This window comes from Prunus avium, chromosome 1, assembly GCF_965620075.1.
Source record: "Prunus avium chromosome 1, drPruAviu1.hap1.1, whole genome shotgun sequence".
Classification (NCBI taxonomy): Eukaryota; Viridiplantae; Streptophyta; class Magnoliopsida; order Rosales; family Rosaceae; genus Prunus; species Prunus avium.
Window position 1 is genome coordinate 51,336,878 of NC_142284.1, and position 21,948 is coordinate 51,358,825.

The 21,948-nt window shown below is 36.7% G+C and overlaps 3 protein-coding genes across 3 annotated transcripts; all 3 read right to left on the minus strand.

Annotated features, from left to right (window-relative positions):
- Nucleotides 1-814: 814 nt before the first annotated feature.
- On the minus strand, nucleotides 815-4,405 carry LOC110761164 (serine carboxypeptidase 1-like). The gene is made up of 8 exons (XM_021963577.2): nucleotides 3,946-4,405; nucleotides 2,624-2,731; nucleotides 2,231-2,508; nucleotides 1,891-2,148; nucleotides 1,694-1,800; nucleotides 1,500-1,586; nucleotides 1,290-1,395; nucleotides 815-1,164 (listed from the first exon to the last, which is right to left on the minus strand). The coding sequence occupies exons 1-8, from the start codon at nucleotides 4,310-4,312 to the stop codon at nucleotides 1,021-1,023; spliced, it is 1,455 nt and encodes a 484-aa protein (XP_021819269.2). The 5' UTR covers nucleotides 4,313-4,405; the 3' UTR covers nucleotides 815-1,020.
- A 1,840-nt stretch (nucleotides 4,406-6,245) lies between these two features.
- On the minus strand, nucleotides 6,246-7,814 carry LOC148297986 (serine carboxypeptidase 1-like). Its single transcript, XM_088249270.1, has 5 exons — nucleotides 7,527-7,814; nucleotides 7,211-7,317; nucleotides 6,779-6,865; nucleotides 6,501-6,609; nucleotides 6,246-6,392 (listed from the first exon to the last, which is right to left on the minus strand). Exons 1-5 carry the CDS (start codon nucleotides 7,812-7,814, stop codon nucleotides 6,246-6,248), a joined length of 738 nt encoding a protein of 245 aa, XP_088105396.1.
- A 7,231-nt stretch (nucleotides 7,815-15,045) lies between these two features.
- Nucleotides 15,046-17,927, minus strand: LOC110761203 (serine carboxypeptidase 1-like). Its single transcript, XM_021963630.2, has 8 exons — nucleotides 17,576-17,927; nucleotides 17,394-17,504; nucleotides 17,039-17,313; nucleotides 16,583-16,852; nucleotides 16,268-16,374; nucleotides 15,811-15,897; nucleotides 15,536-15,644; nucleotides 15,046-15,423 (listed from the first exon to the last, which is right to left on the minus strand). Exons 1-8 carry the CDS (start codon nucleotides 17,925-17,927, stop codon nucleotides 15,277-15,279), a joined length of 1,458 nt encoding a protein of 485 aa, XP_021819322.2. The 3' UTR covers nucleotides 15,046-15,276.
- Nucleotides 17,928-21,948: the final 4,021 nt, after the last annotated feature.

The window sequence follows — 21,948 nt, forward strand, 5'->3', positions numbered from 1 at the left end:
TTTTTATTTTTTTCATAAATAGTATAGCCGACCGGCTATACCCCAGATTTTTTATTATAAAAAGGTGTATAGCCGACCGGCGGTACTGGGATCCTTTTTTTTATCGTTCTTTTTTTATAAATAGTAAAGCCGCCTGGCTATACCCTTTACATAGACACACCTTTTAAAAGCAAAATGTTTTCCCTCATTTTTGTTTATCAATAAGAGTAGTTTAGGGCATTATGCATTACTATTAGGCAATTACTCGAGTCTCCATTGTCCCCTTTTGAGTTTTTACTTTTCCAGAGTTTTTACTTGTATAAAGAATTTAGCATTTTCACATTTAATACTTGTATTGTACACATACGTACATATTTTTCATGTTTAATACACTTATTTTTTACAAAATTTTCAATAATACACACAAAATTCATGTATTATACACAAAATACTCACATATTATTGAATAAAAATAAAAGTTATTAAAATATTTAAATACTAATTATTCACTAAGTAAATAATAATTAAAACTATTCAATGAGTATCACCGCGCGACTATACTCTTTCCACAAAAACGCTAGATGGGTCTTTTTATTTTATTTTATTTATAAATAGTATAGCCTCGTTGCTATACTCTATATTGATATTGCTAGTAGTGGGCTAAGGGTCCGTCCCTCTGAAATTTTAACATAATTTACCTTTTTTGTTTGTTTTTAAATGTGCACGTTTCACACCATTATCAATCAATTATCATGTCATTTTTTTTGGGATTAAATCATTTGTGCATTTTCAATATGATGCCAATAGGAAAAATATGAAACATCTTCATCCAATCCAACCCAAATTTTAGATTATATATTATATATAAAAACATGTTCTTCTGGGTCATTATCATTAATTAACTTCAATGATTGAGTAGGAATTTCAATAGGGTTTACAGATCAAGTACTTTTAAAGGCTTTGGTTAAATATAAATATATCTGAATATATTCAGATAATTAATATGGGAATTAACAGCATGTAATCGGGGTTTGATTTAATTTAGGAGGTAGGAGGAAGCTTCCCCTGAAGGAAAGACGAGATGAAGGTGAGTGCTCGCTGTGGTTGATAGCTGGGAACCATATGCCCAGCTCCCCTTATCGTAGCAAGTGTCAACCCTTTGTACCCAGCAACATATCCTCCAACCTGCTACCCAACACCATAAGGAAAATGAATCTTATTTTCAATTCGATGAATAATAATATATAAGTGATTTTATTTGTACCGCATTTACTTATCACCTTATTAATAAAATACGTAACTGTAATTACCTCTGCATTCGAATACCACGGCCGCCATGCAGTTTGCAAAGGCAATTTTAAGGTGCTTAAGGCGTATCTAGAAGATGTGATTGGTACTCGTCCATCAGTGTCTCCGCTGTAATTGTATTTATCATGAAATCTCAAAAGTATTTATGTTAAGTAATTACAAAGGGAATTGGATCATGAAATTAGATTAATAATTCAAGCTTTTTCCCTCACCTATATATCCATAAACTTATCCCACTTGCTATGAGCTGCTTAATTGTGGGTAGAATTGTCGTTGGGCTGTCCGTCCATCCAACACCACTATACACAGTGCATGAAGAAAAAAGAAGAAGGGTTCATTAAATATTCTAACAAAATGATAAAAATAAACCCTCTGATCTTAATCAAACAGTAATTAAATTATATACCCGCAAGCCGACCAATTTGTAGGTTTTACATGAAGAGCTGCTTGCACCTCCACAAGATTTAGATAGGTGTCCACATAATAATCAGAGCATGGATCAAATCCATTAACCTGCATAATCCAAATTAATCATCTCTAAGCTTAATTAACTCATTCTAATCCATAACTGGGAAATTAAGCTCTAGCTAGCTTGAGACTTACAGAACCAGTGCTTGTTGGGAGAGACTTGGCTTGTGATGTTTTGCAAAGGGGAGCATAAATGTTGTAAATATCAACATTTCCAGCCTCCTCCCCTGCTTGGTTTAGATATTTATCACATGAGCTGGAAGAATTATCGGAAGCAAAGTCACAATATTTGTGTATCCCTGCATTGGTCTCGTCAGAGTTCAAAGCATGCGTCCACAAATAATCATAAATACCCAGTTCACCCGTGCTGTCGTCGATCCAAGCATTTCCAATCTGCAAATTAATTAACTTCATTATAATGCATCAATTGACAAATGAAGAACAGAGAAAATAATTAATTAAGTTAAGTACTTACTGCAATGCCTTTGAGGTTGATAATTTTTGTTTGGTTTGTGGCTTTGTTGTTTTGGAGAATGGTGGAGGCAAGCTGAGGAGCGTAATGGCCGGCATAGCTCTCTCCGGTGATGAAGAAATCTCTGGTTTTGTATTGGGGAAATCTTTCCAGCCAGTTTATGAGAAACTTGTAGGAGTCTTGGGCTGTTCTCTTGTCACCCACGTTTTCATAGTCAGATGTTGTGTTTGAATATGAGAACCCAACTCCTGCTGGAGACTCCAAGAACAGCACATTTGCCACTGCCACATGGTTTTTTTGTGGTGCTTGGAATTAGTCTTAAAAGTTCTCTAAAATTGTATTACAAAAGTTTACACATGCTTATTATATATGTAATTAAGCTGGTTAATTAATTACCGTTGTTCCAAGCATATTCGTTCCGGAATAGGGTCTTTCTATCACTGTTCACTCTGAAGGGTCCAAGTTCTTCCATGGCTCCATATCCGAATGATGAACATCCTGGTCCTGTACACAGCACATATATCATCCTATATTATAGCATGTGAATTGGTAACACTAGTGTTTCAGCACCATATAATCATTTTTCAATTTTTAGAATTTTCTTCATAATGATTATGAATTCATCACAATTTCATGGTTCATAACTACATACCAAAGTAGCCCAAGTGACTAAGACAAGAACAATTGGAACTGGTCAATGTTGAATGGTTCTTCTAGTTGATGATTGTTAATTTGTTTGTTTGGGTATAAGTGCGTCTCTTGGGTGCTATATTTAGCTCAACAAATGAAATGGTACGCCCACTAGAAAGTGGGAAGATGCTATATGTCACATTAAGTGGCTGAAAACCATTGAAGCCAACATATCCGACAGTAACAGTAGTTATTTTCAAACCCTATAGAATCTGCAGGATAATAAATTTCTTCATTTTAGTGGTTGTGGACCTCAAGAATTATAGCACTCAACACGTTCCAAAAGCAAATACAAAGGGGACCGTTTGGTGATCATGTGAGATTGGAAAATTCTTGCAAGTGTGGGGCCCTCTCTTTGTGCACCTAGCTACTTGGCTGTAGAGCCCCTGGGACCCTTGACTTTGAGCATGGACTTGCTTTGCTTCTATCAATGGCTGTTGCCTGTTGCCTTGCTTTGCTTTCTAGATCAGTTGATGATAACGATCGATGACTAAACGACAAGCCGAATATATATGGATAGTGTAGGTCGATTAATCATAGATATATAGTAGTTGTGGCTGTTTTCGAATGTTCTTTTTCCTTCACATATATTATCGATCCATTTGTTGTTTTCCTTAATTAGAAAACTATAAAACTTGCTCCCAGTGGTTGTAAAGACATATTTTTTTTAGGAAAAAATAAATGAAAAGTAGTTTATGTATGTATGATATTCCTCGAAACAGGCATGAGAAATTTGTTTATTATCTGTATAAGATAATGTTCTTTAATTATTAGATTAAGGATATTTTATGTTGTCGACTCGCAATTGCGACAACATAACATATTAGCTAATCCGATGGGCTGTTTGACAAGATAAATTTTTCTATGTATGAATGTCTTCGTGCGTGTTCAGTGTGTGCATGCATTCTAAATTCCTTAGGTCCAATGATGAGATGCTGATGCTACTACATAAGGTTTTCGTTGCAATTCAAGAATCATATATATTCAACTTATATATATATATAGCTAAAATTGTATGTAAAACTTACCTCCATTTAACCACAGAACCAATGGTTTAGTTGAAGAATCCTGAGGCGACTCTACAAGGTAATAAAACAGTGCTCTCCCAGCCTGAGGGTCCACCGTAACATAGCCTGCGTACTGATCAAAGTCTACTCCTTGAGGCTGGCCTGGCAAAGCACCAATCTTATCAGCTTCCTTCAACCCATCTTGGGCTCCAACATACAAAGCAGAAACTTGGCCGTCTGCAACATCCAAGCTCTCCCATGACTTGGGATGAGGAGGGTTTGCAGATTTACGAGACCTGAGCAACTTGTTGAGGTTTTCGATTTGGTTGGCGTTGCATGATATGATGAGGAAGGCTAAAAGGCAGCCAAGCAGCAGTGAAAGCTTCATGGTCTTTTAGTTTTTTGCTGCTTGAATTACGAAAGGCCTCTTTTTTAAGTATTTATAGGACAAATTAAAAGTCGAGAGCTGAAACCTTGGGATGGGATGAGAATTCTAAGCCTTTATGGACAAAATGCAGCGTGTAATTTATTGTCTGTTTGGCTATGACGTGTAAGCTTTAGCCATGCTGTCATTGTCTTTGGAAAGACTTGTCTTTGGATATATGCTCAAACTATGCATCTAGCCTTGAATATTAGCGAAGTAAACAAATCCGGCTTACTCGAACTTTCTTTCTTCTTCTATTTTTAAAGCACTTTCTTGTTGGCAAGGGATAGCTTGAGGCGAATCACCTAATCAATATTCACTTAATTAAGCAAGTTACCCTTAATTAAGCTTAAAATATGATTTATTATACTTTTTATATTCCAAAAGTACCCCTAATTAGAGTTTACTGTATTAAATGTTGGTAATTTCCTCAATTTATTGTGTTGATTTCTTTCCTCTCTTCAATTTTGAATTTATTGCAAATTTGACCACTCTCACATTAATTTTATTTTAAATTTCAAAATGTTTGGCACATACGATATATTTATGCACACAAATATAACGTTAGGGGAGATTCTCTGTAATAATGTACCTATTTTGCTTATAGATAATGTACCTAGATTTTGCGTATAGATAATGTACCTATTTTTTTTATACATAAGTATGTATCTATACTATTTACCTATCTTGTATTAGATATGTAGGTAAATTATTTTTTGCATGTACCTATTTTTTTCCAATATACAATTACCTAATCAATATTCTTTTAGACAAAAAGAATAATTTGTTTTAGGTATATATTATAATTTATTTATTATTATTATATTTAGGTAGTATATTAGTGTACGGTTTGTATTACATGATTATTTATGTATTCATTGATTTATTTTTTCAAAACGTTTCAGTATTAAATAGGTGTCAAATTAAAAAGAATTAAATATAAATGCTAAACATAAGAGATTTGACAACTAAGATAAATGGCATAGTGTGTAAATATTTGGTAATATTAGGACAACTATTAACCTAGCTATATATTCAAATTTGGATTTTTGATAATAGTTTAAAATTCAATAAGTTTACGTCTAGGATATAAGAGTTATAAGGACCTATCTCGTAACAACCCTTTTTTAAAAGTAATTTTTTGTTGGCAAGGGAGAGCTTGAGGCGAATTAGAGTTTCTCATTTGATTGTTTTAAATGAGAGCACAGTTGTTCACTCACATCTAAAGATTCTAAGCTATGATTTTTGTGTCTAATCTTTTATATATTAAATGGAATATAATAGTTTTATATTCAAGCAGACGTGAGTTAGGTGAGTTGGTCAGGATAGTAAATCCGTCCTTTGCATTCAAGTTCGAATCCCCCTCTCAATATATAGATTAATTTAGAGTAGATTATCGTTTATATAAAAATGATATATATATAAAAACTTTAGATTGAGAGAAGGAGCCCATAAGTGGCTGACCCCTACACTTTTCGCCCAATTCTCTACTGGACTCAATCAGCAAGCCTGTCTACAGAAGTTAGATTGGACTGAGAAAGCAAGTAGTCTAGTAGTGTTTGTCTTGAACCCCATTTTCGGTCTTTTTTTAACTTTCAATATGATGTGAATGGCAACAAATTTAGAACACTCTGAACCAACCAAAATTAGATAAAAATCACAGTTGACAACTTAGCTTCACATTATTGATCAGAAGTACATTGCATATAATAGGTTTTACATATCATCAAGTCTGAAACTTGGATTATTATTATTTATTCAATTTCATGAGTACAATAAACTGTGTCTAGATCTCCTCCAGAAAAGTGAAAACTAAACGCCACTAGACTAAATGATCATTGACAACTGAAGCTTAGAACAACGTCACATGGCAGCGGAAAATGATTTTCTCTCGGAATTAGTGGAGGGAAGGAGGATGCTTTCCCTCAAGGAAAGATGAGATCAAGGTGAGTGCTCGTTGAGGTTGGTTGCTGGGAACCATGATCCCAGCTCCCCTCACAGTAGCAAACGTCAACCCTTCGTACCCAACCACATATCCTCCAACCTGCATTGCCATATACACCAACATGAATACCGTGAGGAAATTAAGTAAGTGCCCCTCATATATGAATTAATTACTTGCTAGCCCTTCAGTATATGAATCAAATATTACCTCTCTAATATTAGAGTACCATGCCCTCCATGGAGTCTTGATGGGTAAGTTGAGGATGTGCAGGGCGTATCTAGAAGATGTGACTGGCGATAACCCATCGGTGTCTCCACTGTCATTAAGTTGCATTTGACATAAAAACTAATTATTAGTTACCTTAATTATGAATTAATTTACCATATACATAATATTATTGTAATCTAACTCATGATTGTTAAATTAAATATATACAGCCAGCCATGCATGGAGTTTCTGAGCTTAATGAATCCAAGGCGCCTCACCTATATATCCAAAAACTTATCCCACTTTGTATGATCTGTTGTATTGTGGGTAGCATGGTGTCTGGGCTGTCCGTCCAATCAGTATCACTAGAGACCAAAACAAAGCAAACAAACAAAAAAAGTTACTTCCACACATACAAAGAGCTTCAGTTGAGGGACACCCTTATAGGACCCACTCAGTATTGTATTTCACTAATATGAACCGTCTATTTTGTGGATATTCATCAAAAATCATCTCTACAAAAAATCATTTGAATCCGATATTATTTGACCACTCAATTAAATTATTGAAATTTTAATACTTTTTTGAAGCACCGTGTTCATTGATTTTGTAAGACACAATTGGATGTCGAAACGGTTTCAATTTGTCTAATTTTTAGATATAAATATATATTCAGATGATGTATATATATTTGAGTAATATATATATACCTGCAAGCTGACCACTTTGTAGGTTTAACATGAAGAGCTGCCTGCACCTCGGGAAGGTTTAGATAGCCCTCGACATAGGTGTCGGAGCATGGATCAAAATCATCAACCTGATAATGTAAACACATGCATGATGCATCATATAATTGATATCTTACTTCATTTCATATATAATTAATTCTATTTACAAGCCCCAATTTGCTCTAATGGAGTAACAATATTATTGCATATAGGATAACAATAAATTAATATTTTCTTCTGTTCCTTCCTGCAGTATTATATGTATATTATTTTGTTATAATCTGCTTTGGAGACTTACAGAAGCAGTTGAGACAGATTTGGGTTGTGAATCTTGTGATGTTTTGCAAATTGGAGCGTAGATGTTGGAAATATCAATATCTCCAACCTCCCCGAATGCTTGTCTCAGATATTCATCACACGCTTCGGATTGATCACCTCCTAAGTCAGTAAGGTTACAAAATTTATGTATCCCTGCATTGGTTTCGTCAGAGTTCAAAGCATGTGTCCACAAATTATCAAAAATGGCCAGTAGATTGGTGTTATCATCGATCCAAGGATTCCCAATCTGCAAATACAAAATATCCATGCATGAACACACGACTGTAAACATAGCAATGTTCTCTTGTCAGACTTATATATACTTCTACACAACACCGTCTCATTAAAGAACATATATAGTCTGGTTCTCTTGTAACACATATTTTCTCTAGTACTACAATGAAAAAAATTCAGCAATTAATCAACTACTCACAGCAACTCTGTTGGAAAGTAATCAATACCCGATTCTACGGGAACTAGAATAGGAAAACCTTCTTTGTAATTATTTGACTTTTCCTAGAATTGCTGTACAATTCTTTTCCTAGTTAGGCTATGTATATTTTCCTAGTTAGGCTTGTATTCTCCCTGTATAAGAACGTTGTACAATCAATAGAATTATTTATTCCGGCACAATATCTTCTATAACAATTTTACATGGTATCAGAGCAGGAAAAACCCTAGCTCTTGTGTTTTTTTTTCCTTTTGCCGTTCTCTTTTTAAACAAAATTTAGATATTTTTCTTGTTTCGCTACTTCTCCATGGGAGACGACGAGCAGAGCAAGCCTACGAAGAAAGATGGAGGTTCTGGTGCCTCCAAGGATGGTGGTGCAAATGACGCCAGCAATCCTTTTTTTGTTCATCACAGTGACCATCCGGGCATGGTACTTGTTCCCAAACTCCTTAACGGCGATAATTACACAACGTGGTGCCGGTCAATTCGCTTATCCCTTGGCGCAAAAAATAAGCTAGGGTTCGTTGAAGGGACCGTGCAAATACCGTCAGAGAAGAGCAATCCAGATCATTACTCTCGCTGGTTACAGTGTAATGATATGGTGCTCTCATGGATCCTTAATTCCATTGAACCTGAGATCGCCGATAGCGTCATCTACTCGACAACGGCACATGAGATTTGGGAGGACCTGAAGGAGCGATTTTCTCAAAGCAACGCACCGAGGATTTTCCAACTACAACGAGATATTGCTTCTCTCCATCAAGGGCAGATGTCTATCGCTGGCTATTTCACCAAGATGAAAGGGTTGTGGGATGAATTGGCTTCTTACAACGATTCGCCAACATGTTCATGTGGTGCTATGAAGAAGCATCATGAACGAGAGGAACGCAATGCCCTCATGCAATTCCTAATGGGTTTAAATGAATCCTACAGTGCTGTAAGGGGGCAGATTTTACTTATGAATCCTTTGCCAAGCCTTCGTAGAGCATATGCGTTGGTTTCGCAAGAGGAAAAACAGAGAGAATTAGGTTCTGCACGGGTTGTAGCTGAAAGTGCCGCGATGGTGGTGCGATCCAGTCAGCAACAACATCGGGCCAACAATAATCAACGGCCTAATATTGGCCAACAACAGCAGCAGCGGCGATACAGGCCCAATCAGTCGCTACCCAACTCCAGTTTCAGCCAACAACCGTTCCTTTGTTCTCATTGTGGGGATACAAACCATGTTGTTGAAACATGTTGGAAATTGCATGGCTATCCTTCATGGCATAGACTACACAAATCGGGAGGAGGCAATAACAAATCAAAAGATGGTGGGGGCCGCAATAAATCTTCTTCAGCAAACCATGTGGATGCAAATCCTAGTTTTTATGATGTGAAAGCCGTGATGCCCAACCTCACCAATCAACAATATAAGCAAATATGTTCAGTCCTGAAAGAGAAGGAAAGTGATTCACAGCCTGATTCCCAAGCAAATCTTGCCAGTTCAGGTTTGTTTAAAACTTGCTCTACAACACTTGATTGGATTATTGACAGCGGGGCGACAGATCATATCACGTCTTCCCCTCATTTGCTCACAAATGTGAAGCATTCCACCATGCCACTTGTGAAGTTACCAAGCGGAGACCAGGCTCCAATTACTGCTACTGGCACTTTACCAATAAATTCATATTTATTTTTAAAAGATGTGTTGGGGGTTCCCACATTCAAAGTTGACTTGATGTCTGTGAGTAAGATTACAGAGGATTTATCTTGTTCAGTGACTTTCTTTCCACACTGGTGTGTTTTGCAGGATTTGGCTACGAGGAGGACGATTGGTCTGGGTAAGCGACGTGGAGGCTTGTACTATTTAGCAGCGTTAGCTTCTCCAAACTCCTCCCCAAATAAATCTGATCCATCTTGTCATTTGGCTTCAGCTTCCGCAGATTTATGGCATCGCCGTTTGGGTCACCTATCTTTGGCCCGCTTAAATTTTATGTCCAAAACATTGTTAAATTTTCCTTGTTCTTCAAATAATATTTGTGATATTTGTCCCTTGGCCAAACAGACACGACTCCCATTTACTAATAGTTCCATCACCTCCTCACACCCTTTCGCACTCATTCACTGTGATATTTGGGGTCCACATAAAATCGCCTCTTTATCCGGGGCACATTATTTTTTGACTGTGGTGGATGATTTTACAAGGTTTACATGGATTTTTCTCATGCACAATAAAAGTGACACACAAGAGCACCTTCGATCTTTTTTTGCCTATACCCAAACACAGTTCAACACCAAAATCAAACAGATACGTGTGGACAATGGGGGAGAATTTTATTCCCTTCGCAATTTTTTCACAGATCATGGGGTCATTTACCAACGATCTTGCGTTTACACTCCCCAACAAAACGGGGTCGTAGAACGCAAACATCGCCATCTCATTGAAATGGCTCGGGCTTTACTTTTTCAAGCCCACCTTCCTCTTCGATTTTGGGGAGAAGGAGTGCTTACCGCTGCTCATATCATTAACCGAATTCCCACCAAACTATTAGCCCATCAAACTCCTTTTGAAAAATTATATGGGAAACCACCTTCCTATAAACATATGAGAGTCTTTGGGTGTCTTGCTTTTGCCACCAATAATCATCCCACATCCAAATTTGATGCTCGTGCCAAGAAGAGCATTTTTTTAGGGTACCCTAGTGGGCAAAAAGCTTACAAGTTGTATGATCTCACTACTCACAAAATTTTCATCAACAGGGATGTTAACTTTTTTGAGCACAATTTCCCTTTCCACACTCTCAGCCCAACCACACCATCAGTCCAATTGCCTGTCCTACCCACACCACATATAGCAGACCTTGATCCATGTCATCCAACCTTGGGCCCACATGACTTTCCTCCAACCAACCCAACTTTTTCCCCTGAACCCAACCACACACTTTCAAGCCAAGATGATCCTATATCTCCAGCCACGCCTAACCCTCCAGCCAACCATTCTTCTTTTTATCCCATTGACCCACCTATTTCTCCAGCTGACCCCACCACATCATCACCTATTGCACTTACAAACCCAGAACAACTCGCTTCTCTTCCACTTTCTACTCCTCCTCTTTCTACCAATCCACCTGTCAGAGTTTCTCAGCGTTCCAAACAAGCCCCCGTCTGGCAAAAAGATTATGTTCTTAATCACGTACTAGTGCCCAGACCTGCATCATCGTCTTCCTCGCTGCCGATCCAGCCCAAAGGTACTCGTTATCCTCTCTGTAATTTTCCTCTCATATCATCGTTACTCACCTTCACATCTCTCTTTTATTGCAAATGTCAGTAGTAGTGTGGAACCTTCTTGCTTTACAGAGGCTGCTGCAGATCCCAATTGGCAACAAGCTATGCGCTCTGAACTTGAGGCCTTAACATCGAACAACACATGGACGCTCACTACTTTGCCCCCCGACAAACACCCCATTGGTTGTCGATGGGTTTACAAAATCAAGCACCGTTCTGACGGTCACGCTATAAGGCTCGCCTCGTTGCCAAAGGATATACTCAAACTGAGGGGATTGATTATCATGATACTTTCTCCCCCACGGCCAAGATGATTACTGTACGTTGTTTGCTTGCTATCGCCGCTGCTCAAAATTGGTCCCTTAGCCAATTAGATGTTAACAATGCTTTTCTGCATGGGGATCTCCATGAAGAAATTTACATGTCACCTCCTCCCGGTCTCCGGCGACAGGGGGAGAATCTTGTGTGTCGCCTCAATAAATCACTCTATGGGCTCAAGCAGGCATCTAGGCAATGGTTTGCCAAATTCACTGAAGCTGTTCTGGCTGCTGGGTTTATCCAATCCAAGGCAGATTATTCTCTTTTTACATGCAAGAAAGGTACATCGTTTACAGCCTTGTTGATTTATGTTGATGACATACTAATAACTGGGAATGATCAAAAGGCAATCTCATCTCTTAAGCAATTTCTACAGTCACGGTTCAAAATAAAGGACCTTGGAGATCTCAAGTATTTTTTAGGGATTGAAGTTTCCCGTTCAAAACAGGGCATATGTATTTCACAAAGAAAATACACCCTTGACATACTCAAAGACAGTGGCATTTTGGGAGCAAAACCGGTAGCCTTTCCCATGGAACAAGGCACCAAACTTTCTGATGCAGGTGATTTACTCAAAGATCCATCTCAATTTAGAAGATTGGTAGGGCGCCTAATATATCTCACCATCACACGCCCTGACATCACATATGCAGTACATGTGCTTAGTCGATTTATGCATGCACCCCGAATGCCGCATATGGAAGCAGCTCTCAGAATACTGAAGTATCTTAAAAATGCACCAGGGCAAGGTCTATTATTTTCAGCTGGAAATAACTTGAAGCTACGTGCTTATTGTGATTCTGATTGGGCGGGGTGTCCTATGACGAGGAGATCCACGACTGGGTATTGCGTATTTCTTGGGAATTCATTAATTTCTTGGAGGACTAAGAGACAAAAAACTGTCTCATTATCTTCTGCAGAGGCAGAATATCGAGCTATGACAGGAGCATGTTGCGAGCTCACTTGGCTACGAAGCTTGTTAAGTGACCTACATCTTCCACATCCAGAAGCCTCAATTCTCCATTGTGACAACAAAGCTGCACTACATATTGCTGCTAATCCAGTCTTTCATGATAGAACTCGTCATATAGAGATGGACTGTCACTTCATCAGAGACAAGATACAAGATGGCACAGTCTCTACCAAGTTCATACCTTCTTCACATCAACTAGCAGACATGTTCACCAAACCCTTGGGAAAAGATCCCTTCTTATCCATGCTAGGCAAGTTGGGAGTTCTTGATATTCACTCTCCAACTTGAGGGGGAGTGTTGGAAAGTAATCAATACCCGATTCTACGGGAACTAGAATAGGAAAACCTTCTTTGTAATTATTTGACTTTTCCTAGAATTGCTGTACAATTCTTTTCCTAGTTAGGCTATGTATATTTTCCTAGTTAGGCTTGTATTCTCCCTGTATAAGAACGTTGTACAATCAATAGAATTATTTATTCCGGCACAATATCTTCTATAACAATTTTACAAACTCCTTTGAGATTGATTTTTGTTTGGTTTGTGATGTTGTTGTTGGAGAGAATGGTGTAAGCAAGTTCAGGTGCGTAATGACCAGCAGCACTCTCTCCAGTGATGAAGAAATCACTGTCTTTGTATTGAGGAAATCTCTCCAGCCAGTTCACAAGAAATGCATAAGAGTCCTGGGCCGTGATCTCATCACCCACGGTGTCGTAGTCAGACGATGTGTTCGAATACGAAAACCCAGTTCCTAATGGAGTCTCCAAAAAGAGGACGTTTGCCGCTGCCATGCATTTTTAATGGAAATTAATTAAGAACTTGCATTGATTAATTAATTAATTAATTAGAGACTAATTAAGTTGCACATAATTTAAATTAGTACCGTTGTTCCAAGCATAATCATTAGGAATTAGTGTCTTGTTATCGTTTCCGACTCTGAATGGTCCCAGTTCTTGTAAGGCTCCATATCCAAAAGCCGAGCATCCTCCAGGTCCTGTAATCAGTTGTAATTAATTAAGTAAATTAAACTAATTTTTTCATAATAATAATAAATATAACATTGTTATTTACCTCCATGTAACGATAGCACCAGAGGATTGCTTGAAGAATTATTTGCCTCGACAAAGTAATAGAACAAAGCTCTCCCAGCTGTAGGGTCCACAGTAACATAGCCTGCATATTGATTGAAATTTACTTCTCCAGCTGGTTGCCCTGGCAAAGCCTCAATCTTATCAGCCTCCATTAACCCTTCTTGGGAGCCAACGTACACAGGAGAGTATAAGCCATCCCATGATTTAGGGTTTCCAGCAGATTTGCGAGACTTAATCAACTTCTTAATGAGGTTGTTAGTTTGGTAATTAGCATTGCATTTTATGCTAGAGATGGAGAGGAGCAACAAACATGTAAACAAGGAAAGCTTCATCTTTCAAGTCCTTGCTTACAATAATTAATGCTAATTAGAATTTATAGACCTAATCTGAAACTTGGGACGAGATTACTTAGGCGTTTGGTTGTATAATTAACTGATAATTAATACAGCATTGTCTCAAAAGAGAATGTCGAAGTCATATCCAGCCTAGACTAATACAGAAATTAATAGTTACAAGAATATTCTGACAAAAAAATGTGACGACATGAACAATCTATGATACGAAGCATTGTAAACAGGCTGCAAGGCCTCGAGTCTCATCTGTTTGTTTTGAGTATGTGTACAACTATTATAAACCCATTTACTTTATAATCAAAATATGTCCCAATGATGTTGTTGTTCAATATTCCTTGCACAAGAGAATTTGTGCTTCAAAGGCTCGTTCGGTTCGCAAAAAGAATTTAAAGAGATATCATTTTCAAAGAATGGGAAATTAAAGATTTTTTATTCTTCTCGTGTTTGATAATTCTGGGAAAGTAACGAGAAAATACTCCTTTACTTTCTTCCTCATGTTTAATTTGTGTAGGAATGGAAAACAAACTTTGTTTAGTTTCCAATTATAACCTAATTAGAAATATGAAATAAACAAAACATAACAAAAAAATAATACCAAGAGTGATAAAATTGTATTTCTAAATTGTTAATGGGGACAAATTGGTCATGAAAAAAAATTAATACTTGTCTTTTGTTTTCCATGGGAATGAAAAATGAAACTCAAGGGGGATGAAGGGTTTCATTTTCCCCCATCTTCTCCTTTGTGCCTGGAAATCATTTCCTATGCATGGACTAGGCTTGCTAAACATGAGAAATCATTGATTTTCCATTCCCAAGCCCAATTTTCCCATAAACCGAACACACCCCAAATGCCATGGCATATCGCCTAATATTCCTCCAACAGACAAATTATCTCAATTCCCTTTTGGCTTTATGCTAGGCCAAAACAAGTTTTCTTATATTATTATATAAGTTTAGTTGACTAGTTTCTAATCGGAAATGCTATAATGAGGGGGTTTAGTTAACAAATTTAGAACACTTTCAACCAACCAAGATAAAAATCACAATTGACAACTTAGCTTCACATTATTGATCAGAAGGTCATTGCATATAATAGGTTTTACATGTCATCAAGTCTGAAACTTGGATTATTATTATTTATTCTTATTCATCAATACAATAAACTGTGTCTAGATCTCCTCCAGAAAAGTGAAAACTAAACGCCACTAGACTAAACGATCATTGACAACTGAAGCTTAGAACAATGTCACGTGGCAGCGGAAAATGATTTTCTCTCGGAATTAGTGGAAGGAAGGAGGAAGCTGTCCCTCAAGGAAAGATGAGATCAAGGTGAGTGCTCGTTGAGGTTGGTTGCTGGGAACCATGATCCCAGCTCCCCTCACAGTAGCAAACGTCAACCCTTCGTACCCAACCACATATCCTCCAACCTGCATTGCCATATACACCAACATGAATACCGTGAGGAAATTAAGTAAGTGCCCCTCATATATGAATTAATTACTTGCTAGCCCTTCAGTATATGAATCAAATATTACGTACCTCTCTAATATTAGAGTACCATGCCCTCCATGGAGTCTTGATGGGTAAGTTGAGGATGTGCAGGGCGTATCTAGAAGATGTGACTGAAAAGAACCCATCGGTGTCTCCACTGTAATTAAGTTGCATTTGACATAAAAACTAATTAGTTACCTTAATTATGAATTAATTTACCATATACATAATATTATTGTAATCTAATTCATGTTTGTTAAATTAAATATATACAGCCAGCCATGCATGGAGTTTCTGAGCTTAATGAATCCAAGGCGCCTCACCTATATATCCAAAAACTTATCCCACTTTGTATGATCTGTTGTATTGTGGGTAGCATGGTGTCTGGGCTGTCCGTCCAATCAGTATCACTAGAGCAAACAAACAAAAAAGTTTACTTCTTAGATATGTATATATAGAGAGAAAGCTTTAGTTGAGAGATCCCTCAAATAATTTATTTGAGGGACACTCTTGTAAGACCCACTTCATATTGTATTTTATTAATCCAAACCATCTATTTTGTGGATATGCATTCAAAGATCATCTCTACAAAAAATCATTTTAATCCGATATCATTTCACCACTCAATTAAATTATTGAAAGTTTAGTACTTTCTTGAAGCACCGTGTTCATTGATTTTGTATGACACAATTGGATGTCGAAACGGTTTCGATTTGTCTAATTTTTAGATATATATATTCAGATGATGTATATATATTCGAATAATATATATATATATACCTGCAAGCTGACCACTTTGTAGGTTTAACATGAAGAGCTGCCTGCACCTCGGGAAGGTTTAGATAGCCCTCGACATAGGTGTCGGAGCATGGATCAAAATCATCAACCTGATAATGTAAACACATGCATGATGCATCATATAATTGATATCTTACTTGATTCATATATAATTAATTCTATTTACAAGCCCCAATTTGCTCTAATGGAGTAACAATATTATTGCATATAGGATAACAATAAATTAATATTTTATTGTGTTCCTTCCTGCAGTATTATATGTATATTATTTTGTTAAAATCAGGTTTGGAGACTTACAGAAGCAGTTGAGACAGATTTGGGTTGTGAATCTTGTGATGTTTTGCAAATTGGAGCGTAGATGTTGGAAAGATCAATATCCTCTCCAACCTCCTCGAATGCTTGGTTCAGATATTCACCACACGCTTTGGATTGCTCACCTTCGAAGTCAGTAAGGTTACAATATTTATGTATCCCTGCATTGGTTTCGTCAGAGTTCAAAGCATGTGTCCACAAATTATCAAAAATGGCCAGTAGAGCGGTATTTTCATCGATCCAAGGATTCCCAATCTGCAAATAAAAAATACCCATGCATGAACACACGACTGTAAATATTGCAATGTTCTCTTGTTAGACTTATATATACTGCCACACAACACCGTCTCTTTAAAGAACATATAGAGTCTGGTTCTCTTGTAACACATATTTTCTCTAGTACTACAATGAAAAAAATTCAGCAATTAATCAACTACTCACTGCAACTCCTTTGAGATTGATTTTTGTTTGGTTTGTGATGTTGTTGTTGGAGAGAATGGTGTATGCAAGTTCAGGTGCGTAATGACCAGCATAGCTCTCTCCAGTGATGAAGAAATCACTGTCTTTGTATTGAGGAAACCTCTCCAGCCAGTTCACAAGAAATGCATAAGAGTCCTGGGCCGTGATCTCATCACCCACGGTTTCGTAGTCAGACGATGTGTTCGAATACGAAAACCCAGTTCCTAATGGAGTCTCCAAGAAGAGGACGTTTGCCGCTGCCATCCATTTTTAGTGGAAATTAATTAAGAACTTGTATTGATTAATTAATTAATTAGCACATAATTTAAATTAGTACCGTTGTTCCAAGCATAATCATTAGGAATTAGTGTCTTGTTATCGTTGCCGACTCTGAATGGTCCCAGTTCTTGTAAGGCTCCATATCCAAAAGCCGAGCATCCTCCAGGTCCTGTAATCAGTTGTAATTAATGAAACTAATTTTTTCATAATAATAATAATGAATATAATATTGTTATTTACCTCCATGTAACGATAGCACCAGAGGATTGCTTGAAGAATTATTTGCCTCGACAAAGTAATAGAACAAAGCTCTCCCAGCTGTAGGGTCCACAGTAACATAGCCTGCATATTGATTGAAATTTACTTCTCCAGCAGGTTGCCCTGGCAAAGCCTCAATCTTATCAGCCTCCATTAACCCTTCTTGGGAGCCAACGTACACAGGAGAGTATAAGCCATCCAATGATTTAGGGTTTCCAGCAGATTTGCCAGACTTAATCAACTTCTTAATGAGGTTGTTAGTTTGGTAATTAGCATTGCATGATATGCTAGAGATGGAGAGGAGCAACAAACATGTAAGCAAGGAAAGCTTCATCTTTCAAGTCCTTGCTTACAATACTTAATGCTAATTAGAATTTATAGACCTAATCTGAAACTTGGGACGAGATTACTTAGGCGTTTGGTTGTATAATTAACTGATAATTAATACAGCATTGTCTCAAAAGAGAATGTCGAAGTCATATCCAGCCTAGACTTATACAGAAATTAATAGTTACAAGAATATTCTGACAAATTAATGCGACGACATGAACAATCTATGATACGAAGCATTGTAAACAGGCTGCAAGGCCGCGAGTCTCATCTGTTTGTTTTGAGTGAGTGTACAACTATTATAAACCCATTTACTTTATAATCAAAATATGTCCCATAACTTTGATGTTGTTGTTCAATATTCCTTGCACAAGAAAATTTGTGCTTCAAAGGCTCGTTCGGTTCACGAAAAGAATTTAAAGACATATTATTTTTAAAGAATGGAAAATTAAAGATTTTTAATTCTTCTCATGTTTGATAATGCTGGGAAAGTAACGAGAAAATACCACTTTACTTTCTTTCTCATGTTTAATTTGTGTAGGAATGGAAAACAAACTTTGTTTAGTTTTCCAATTATAACCTAATTAGAAATATGAAATAAACAAAACAAAACAAAAAAAGAATACCAAGAGTGATAAAATTGTATTTCTAAATTGTTAATGGGGACAAATTGGTCATGAAAAAAAATTAATACTTGTCTTTGTTTTCCCTGGGAATGAAAAATGAAACTCAAGGGGGATGAAGGGTTTCATTTTCCCCCATCTTCTCCTTTGTGCCAGGAAATCATTTCCTATGCCTGGACTAGGCTTACTTAACATAAGAAATAAGTGATTTTCCATTCCCAAGCCCAATTTTACCATAAACCAAACACACCCCAAATGCCATGGCATATCTTCTAATATTCCTCCAACAGACAAATTATCTCAATTCCCTTTTTGCTTTATGCTAGGCCAAAACAAGTTTTCTTGTATTATCATATAATTTTAGTTGATTAGTTTCTAATCGGAAATGCTATAACGAGGGGATTTAGGGTGAGGGATTCAATCCCACTATCCCACTGAGAATGCGACAACTTCTGCTTTCAAATTGAAACCCAAGAACTGGCCGACCCATAAAATTATTTTTTGGGTTATCTTAGTACTTTCTGAATAAAAGCAGTTTTTTAACCACTTTAGCTACAAGCCCTTTGCTTCAAAGTAAATTTTTTATTAACAACTTTGATGTGCCTCTAATAAATTGGACTGAAAGTTGAGCCCATAACTTGCTGACCATACATTCTGGGCCAATTTTACCTTAACTGTTATGAACAAGCCTGCTAACAAGTTGGACCACAGATTTATTCATGAGATACAAAATTGGACCCAACAATTCAATCACTACACCGAACACTCAGAAGAAGATTTTCCAAGTTCACCTGAATTAATTGCTCAAATGTAAAACGAATTCGTTTTACTTCATCGACAATGACTACGTTTGCGTTTGGAATTTGGAGAGAAGAGAAGTGGTATGAACACAAACAAACAGGGACCAGGGACCAGGGAGCGGCACTCCTGGTTCGAGCTGGCAAAACCCAAAAAGAAAAAGAGAAAAAAAAAACCATAGAAGCTGAAAATGACAAGTCAATGAAACTTTGAACAACCTCTCAATTCTCTGTTTGTTTTACATGCAGCATTGTCTCATTTCCCGTCTTCATTACCTGAGAAATCATTGCAGATCTTTCACAAGCAAGAAGCCAAAAGCTAAACCTAAATATAATTCACTTCTTTTTTATTAATTTATATATTGTAGAAGGTAAAACGTCTGTTTTAACATGTTAGATTGGGTTTCCTAATGTCCCCTCAAGTATTAACAATGCACAAACAGATAAAAACATAACTTATAAACAAAAAAAATATCCCCAACTTTCACCATAAAAAATATAGGATACTTCTTGCCTCCTTTTTAAAAAGGAGATGTTCGTCCTTCCCGCAAATCATGATTTGATATATGTACAAAAATAATTCATAAAAACACATAATGAAAAACTTCTACACACATGTCAAACTGTCATTAATAGGAATATAAGAGTCCCTACTTATAGAGGAAGGAGAGACGTATTTTCCAAAAAAATAAATGCATTATAAATGTAGTTTCCACTTTTTTTTTTTCTTTTGTGAAGTTCTCTCATGGAGATCTGCTCTGTCCTGTGATTAAAAAGACAAAGTAAATTATGTAGATTAAAAGGATGCAAAAATGGTCCAGCTAGCTGGCAAACTTTTGTCTTGTGAGAGTTATGAACTGAACCCAGTGGACATTATTTTTACCCAAGTGTGAAAAGCAAACTAAATCTTTCACTTTATATTCTGTTACTTTACTGTAACTTGTAAGATCTTGAGCTTTATTATCCAATAATCCAATAATGGAGATTTCTTGCCATGCTGGTGTCACTTCAGCTGGTCTAAGAGTGGACCCTTTTCTATAGGAGACAGCCAAACAGCAATTTGACCTCAAATTAAAAACAAGCAAGGAGGAGAGCCCCGAGCCAATGTAGCGTAGCTTTGATTCTTATATGGTGGACCTAAAAACATAGACTTTTTAACAGTTTTTCTTTTTTTTTTTCCACTTTTTGTTTTGGCCAGATATGCATCGAAAAAAAGACCCCAGAAACCCATGGCATGTATGTGCAGAGTAAAACAGAGGTCCCAGCTACCCAAAGCCCACACCCAGCTTTAGACCAACATTCCATGATTATATGTATGCCATTTATTTCCTAAATTTCTTCCACCATCAATTTCGCGAATTATGTAAGTAGGAGCTCCTACATTCCTGCTCATTGCAGTGTGACATGTTTTGATGAATTATTTTTGCATATGTGTCAAATTGTTATTCGCATGAATGAGGAGTATCTCCTTATAGGAAAGGTACGGAGGAAAGTAGTATCTTTTCCAAAAAGATGATATTTTGCTCTTGGCATAAATTCATGTTCCCAACATCCCAGAACAATTGGGTAGGTTAGATTAATTTCATAATTGCTTAAATGAAAATGTGTCGGTTTAATTACATGGTAAAAACTACAGAAACTATAAGAGAGAAGAAAAGGAATTAGATGAAAGCTACGAGTTCTCTGGATAGGCCTCAATCAACTTCAGTACTAATCAAAGTCCCCCCACACTGAAAAGCTCTAAAAAGCAGATAAAAAATAAGCACTTTAAAAAAAAGATGGAAAAGAAACAAACATGGCTGAGTGGATGGCTTTTGTGCAAGAAATGACTTGTGGGGGTTGGCTTGCATATAAAAGGCCCTCAGCTGAAGCAGGGCCACCGTCAGCTTCTGCAACCATTGGAAGAACTCCCAATCAAGATTATCAACTATTTTTGGCATATGTTTTATATTCTATCTGATTATGACTAAAAACCCTTTTTCAGTTTTCACTTAACTTTATAATAAAAGTAATTTTCATTTAATTAGACAGGTTCTTGTTGTATTAAGCAGCTGTTTATGTGTGTCTGATCTGATGCAGAATCTAATTCTCAACAATTATAAATTTATAATATTTCCTTCCTCCCACTAGCATTTTCCCCATTTTGTTTATGGGTTGGTCAAACTGAAAATCAATACATATAATTTGGATTAACGTGCATGGAATTAGAATATGAAGATGGAACAACAGCAAATCTATTCTAGCTTGTCACACAAATTCATAAAATAAAAAAAGCTTCCAATTAAATCACTTTGGTGATTTGATATCCCCCAAAGCAACCTCAATCAAAGAATTAATTAATTTTAAGCCCTTATAGTTACTTACTTCCACATTGCAATCACGTTGAACCCACTTGGTTCAATTATTTATAGATTGATTAATTTGATTGAATGATGAAGACTACCAGTCGAAAATGACGTTTACTTACCATAATTTGAACGAAAAGTGTCCACTTAAACATTACTTTTGATCAAATTCCAACTATCCATACTTTAAGAAAGTGTTTATATCATAATTCTCATATTCAAACCCTCATGACATCATCGTTGTGTGTGTGAGAAGTCTC

Excerpts from the sequence above, each read along its gene's own strand:
- LOC110761203 (XM_021963630.2), bottom strand. The coding sequence starts at position 17,927 with ATGAAGCTTTCCTTGCTTACATGTTTGTTGCTCCTCTCCATCTCTAGC. Across the intron at positions 17,314-17,393 it reads TGATTATGCTTGGAACAACG|CGGCAAACGTCCTCTTCTTG; the intron begins GTACTAATTTAA and ends AATGGATGGCAG. Across the intron at positions 15,645-15,810 it reads ATAAGTTTTTGGATATATAG|TGGAGACACCGATGGGTTCT; the intron begins GTGAGGCGCCTT and ends ACTTAATTACAG.
- LOC110761164 (XM_021963577.2), bottom strand. The coding sequence starts at position 4,312 with ATGAAGCTTTCACTGCTGCTTGGCTGCCTTTTAGCCTTCCTCATCATA. Across the intron at positions 2,509-2,623 it reads CGAATATGCTTGGAACAACG|TGGCAAATGTGCTGTTCTTG; the intron begins GTAATTAATTAA and ends ACCATGTGGCAG. Across the intron at positions 1,587-1,693 it reads ACAAATTGGTCGGCTTGCGG|TGGTGTTGGATGGACGGACA; the intron begins GTATATAATTTA and ends CACTGTGTATAG.
- LOC148297986 (XM_088249270.1), bottom strand. The coding sequence starts at position 7,814 with ATGGATATTTTGTATTTGCAGATTGGGAATCCTTGGATCGATGATAAC. Across the intron at positions 6,610-6,778 it reads ATAAGTTTTTGGATATATAG|TGGAGACACCGATGGGTTAT; the intron begins GTGAGGCGCCTT and ends ACTTAATGACAG. Across the intron at positions 6,393-6,500 it reads GGTACTCTAATATTAGAGAG|GTTGGAGGATATGTGGTTGG; the intron begins GTAATATTTGAT and ends ATGGCAATGCAG.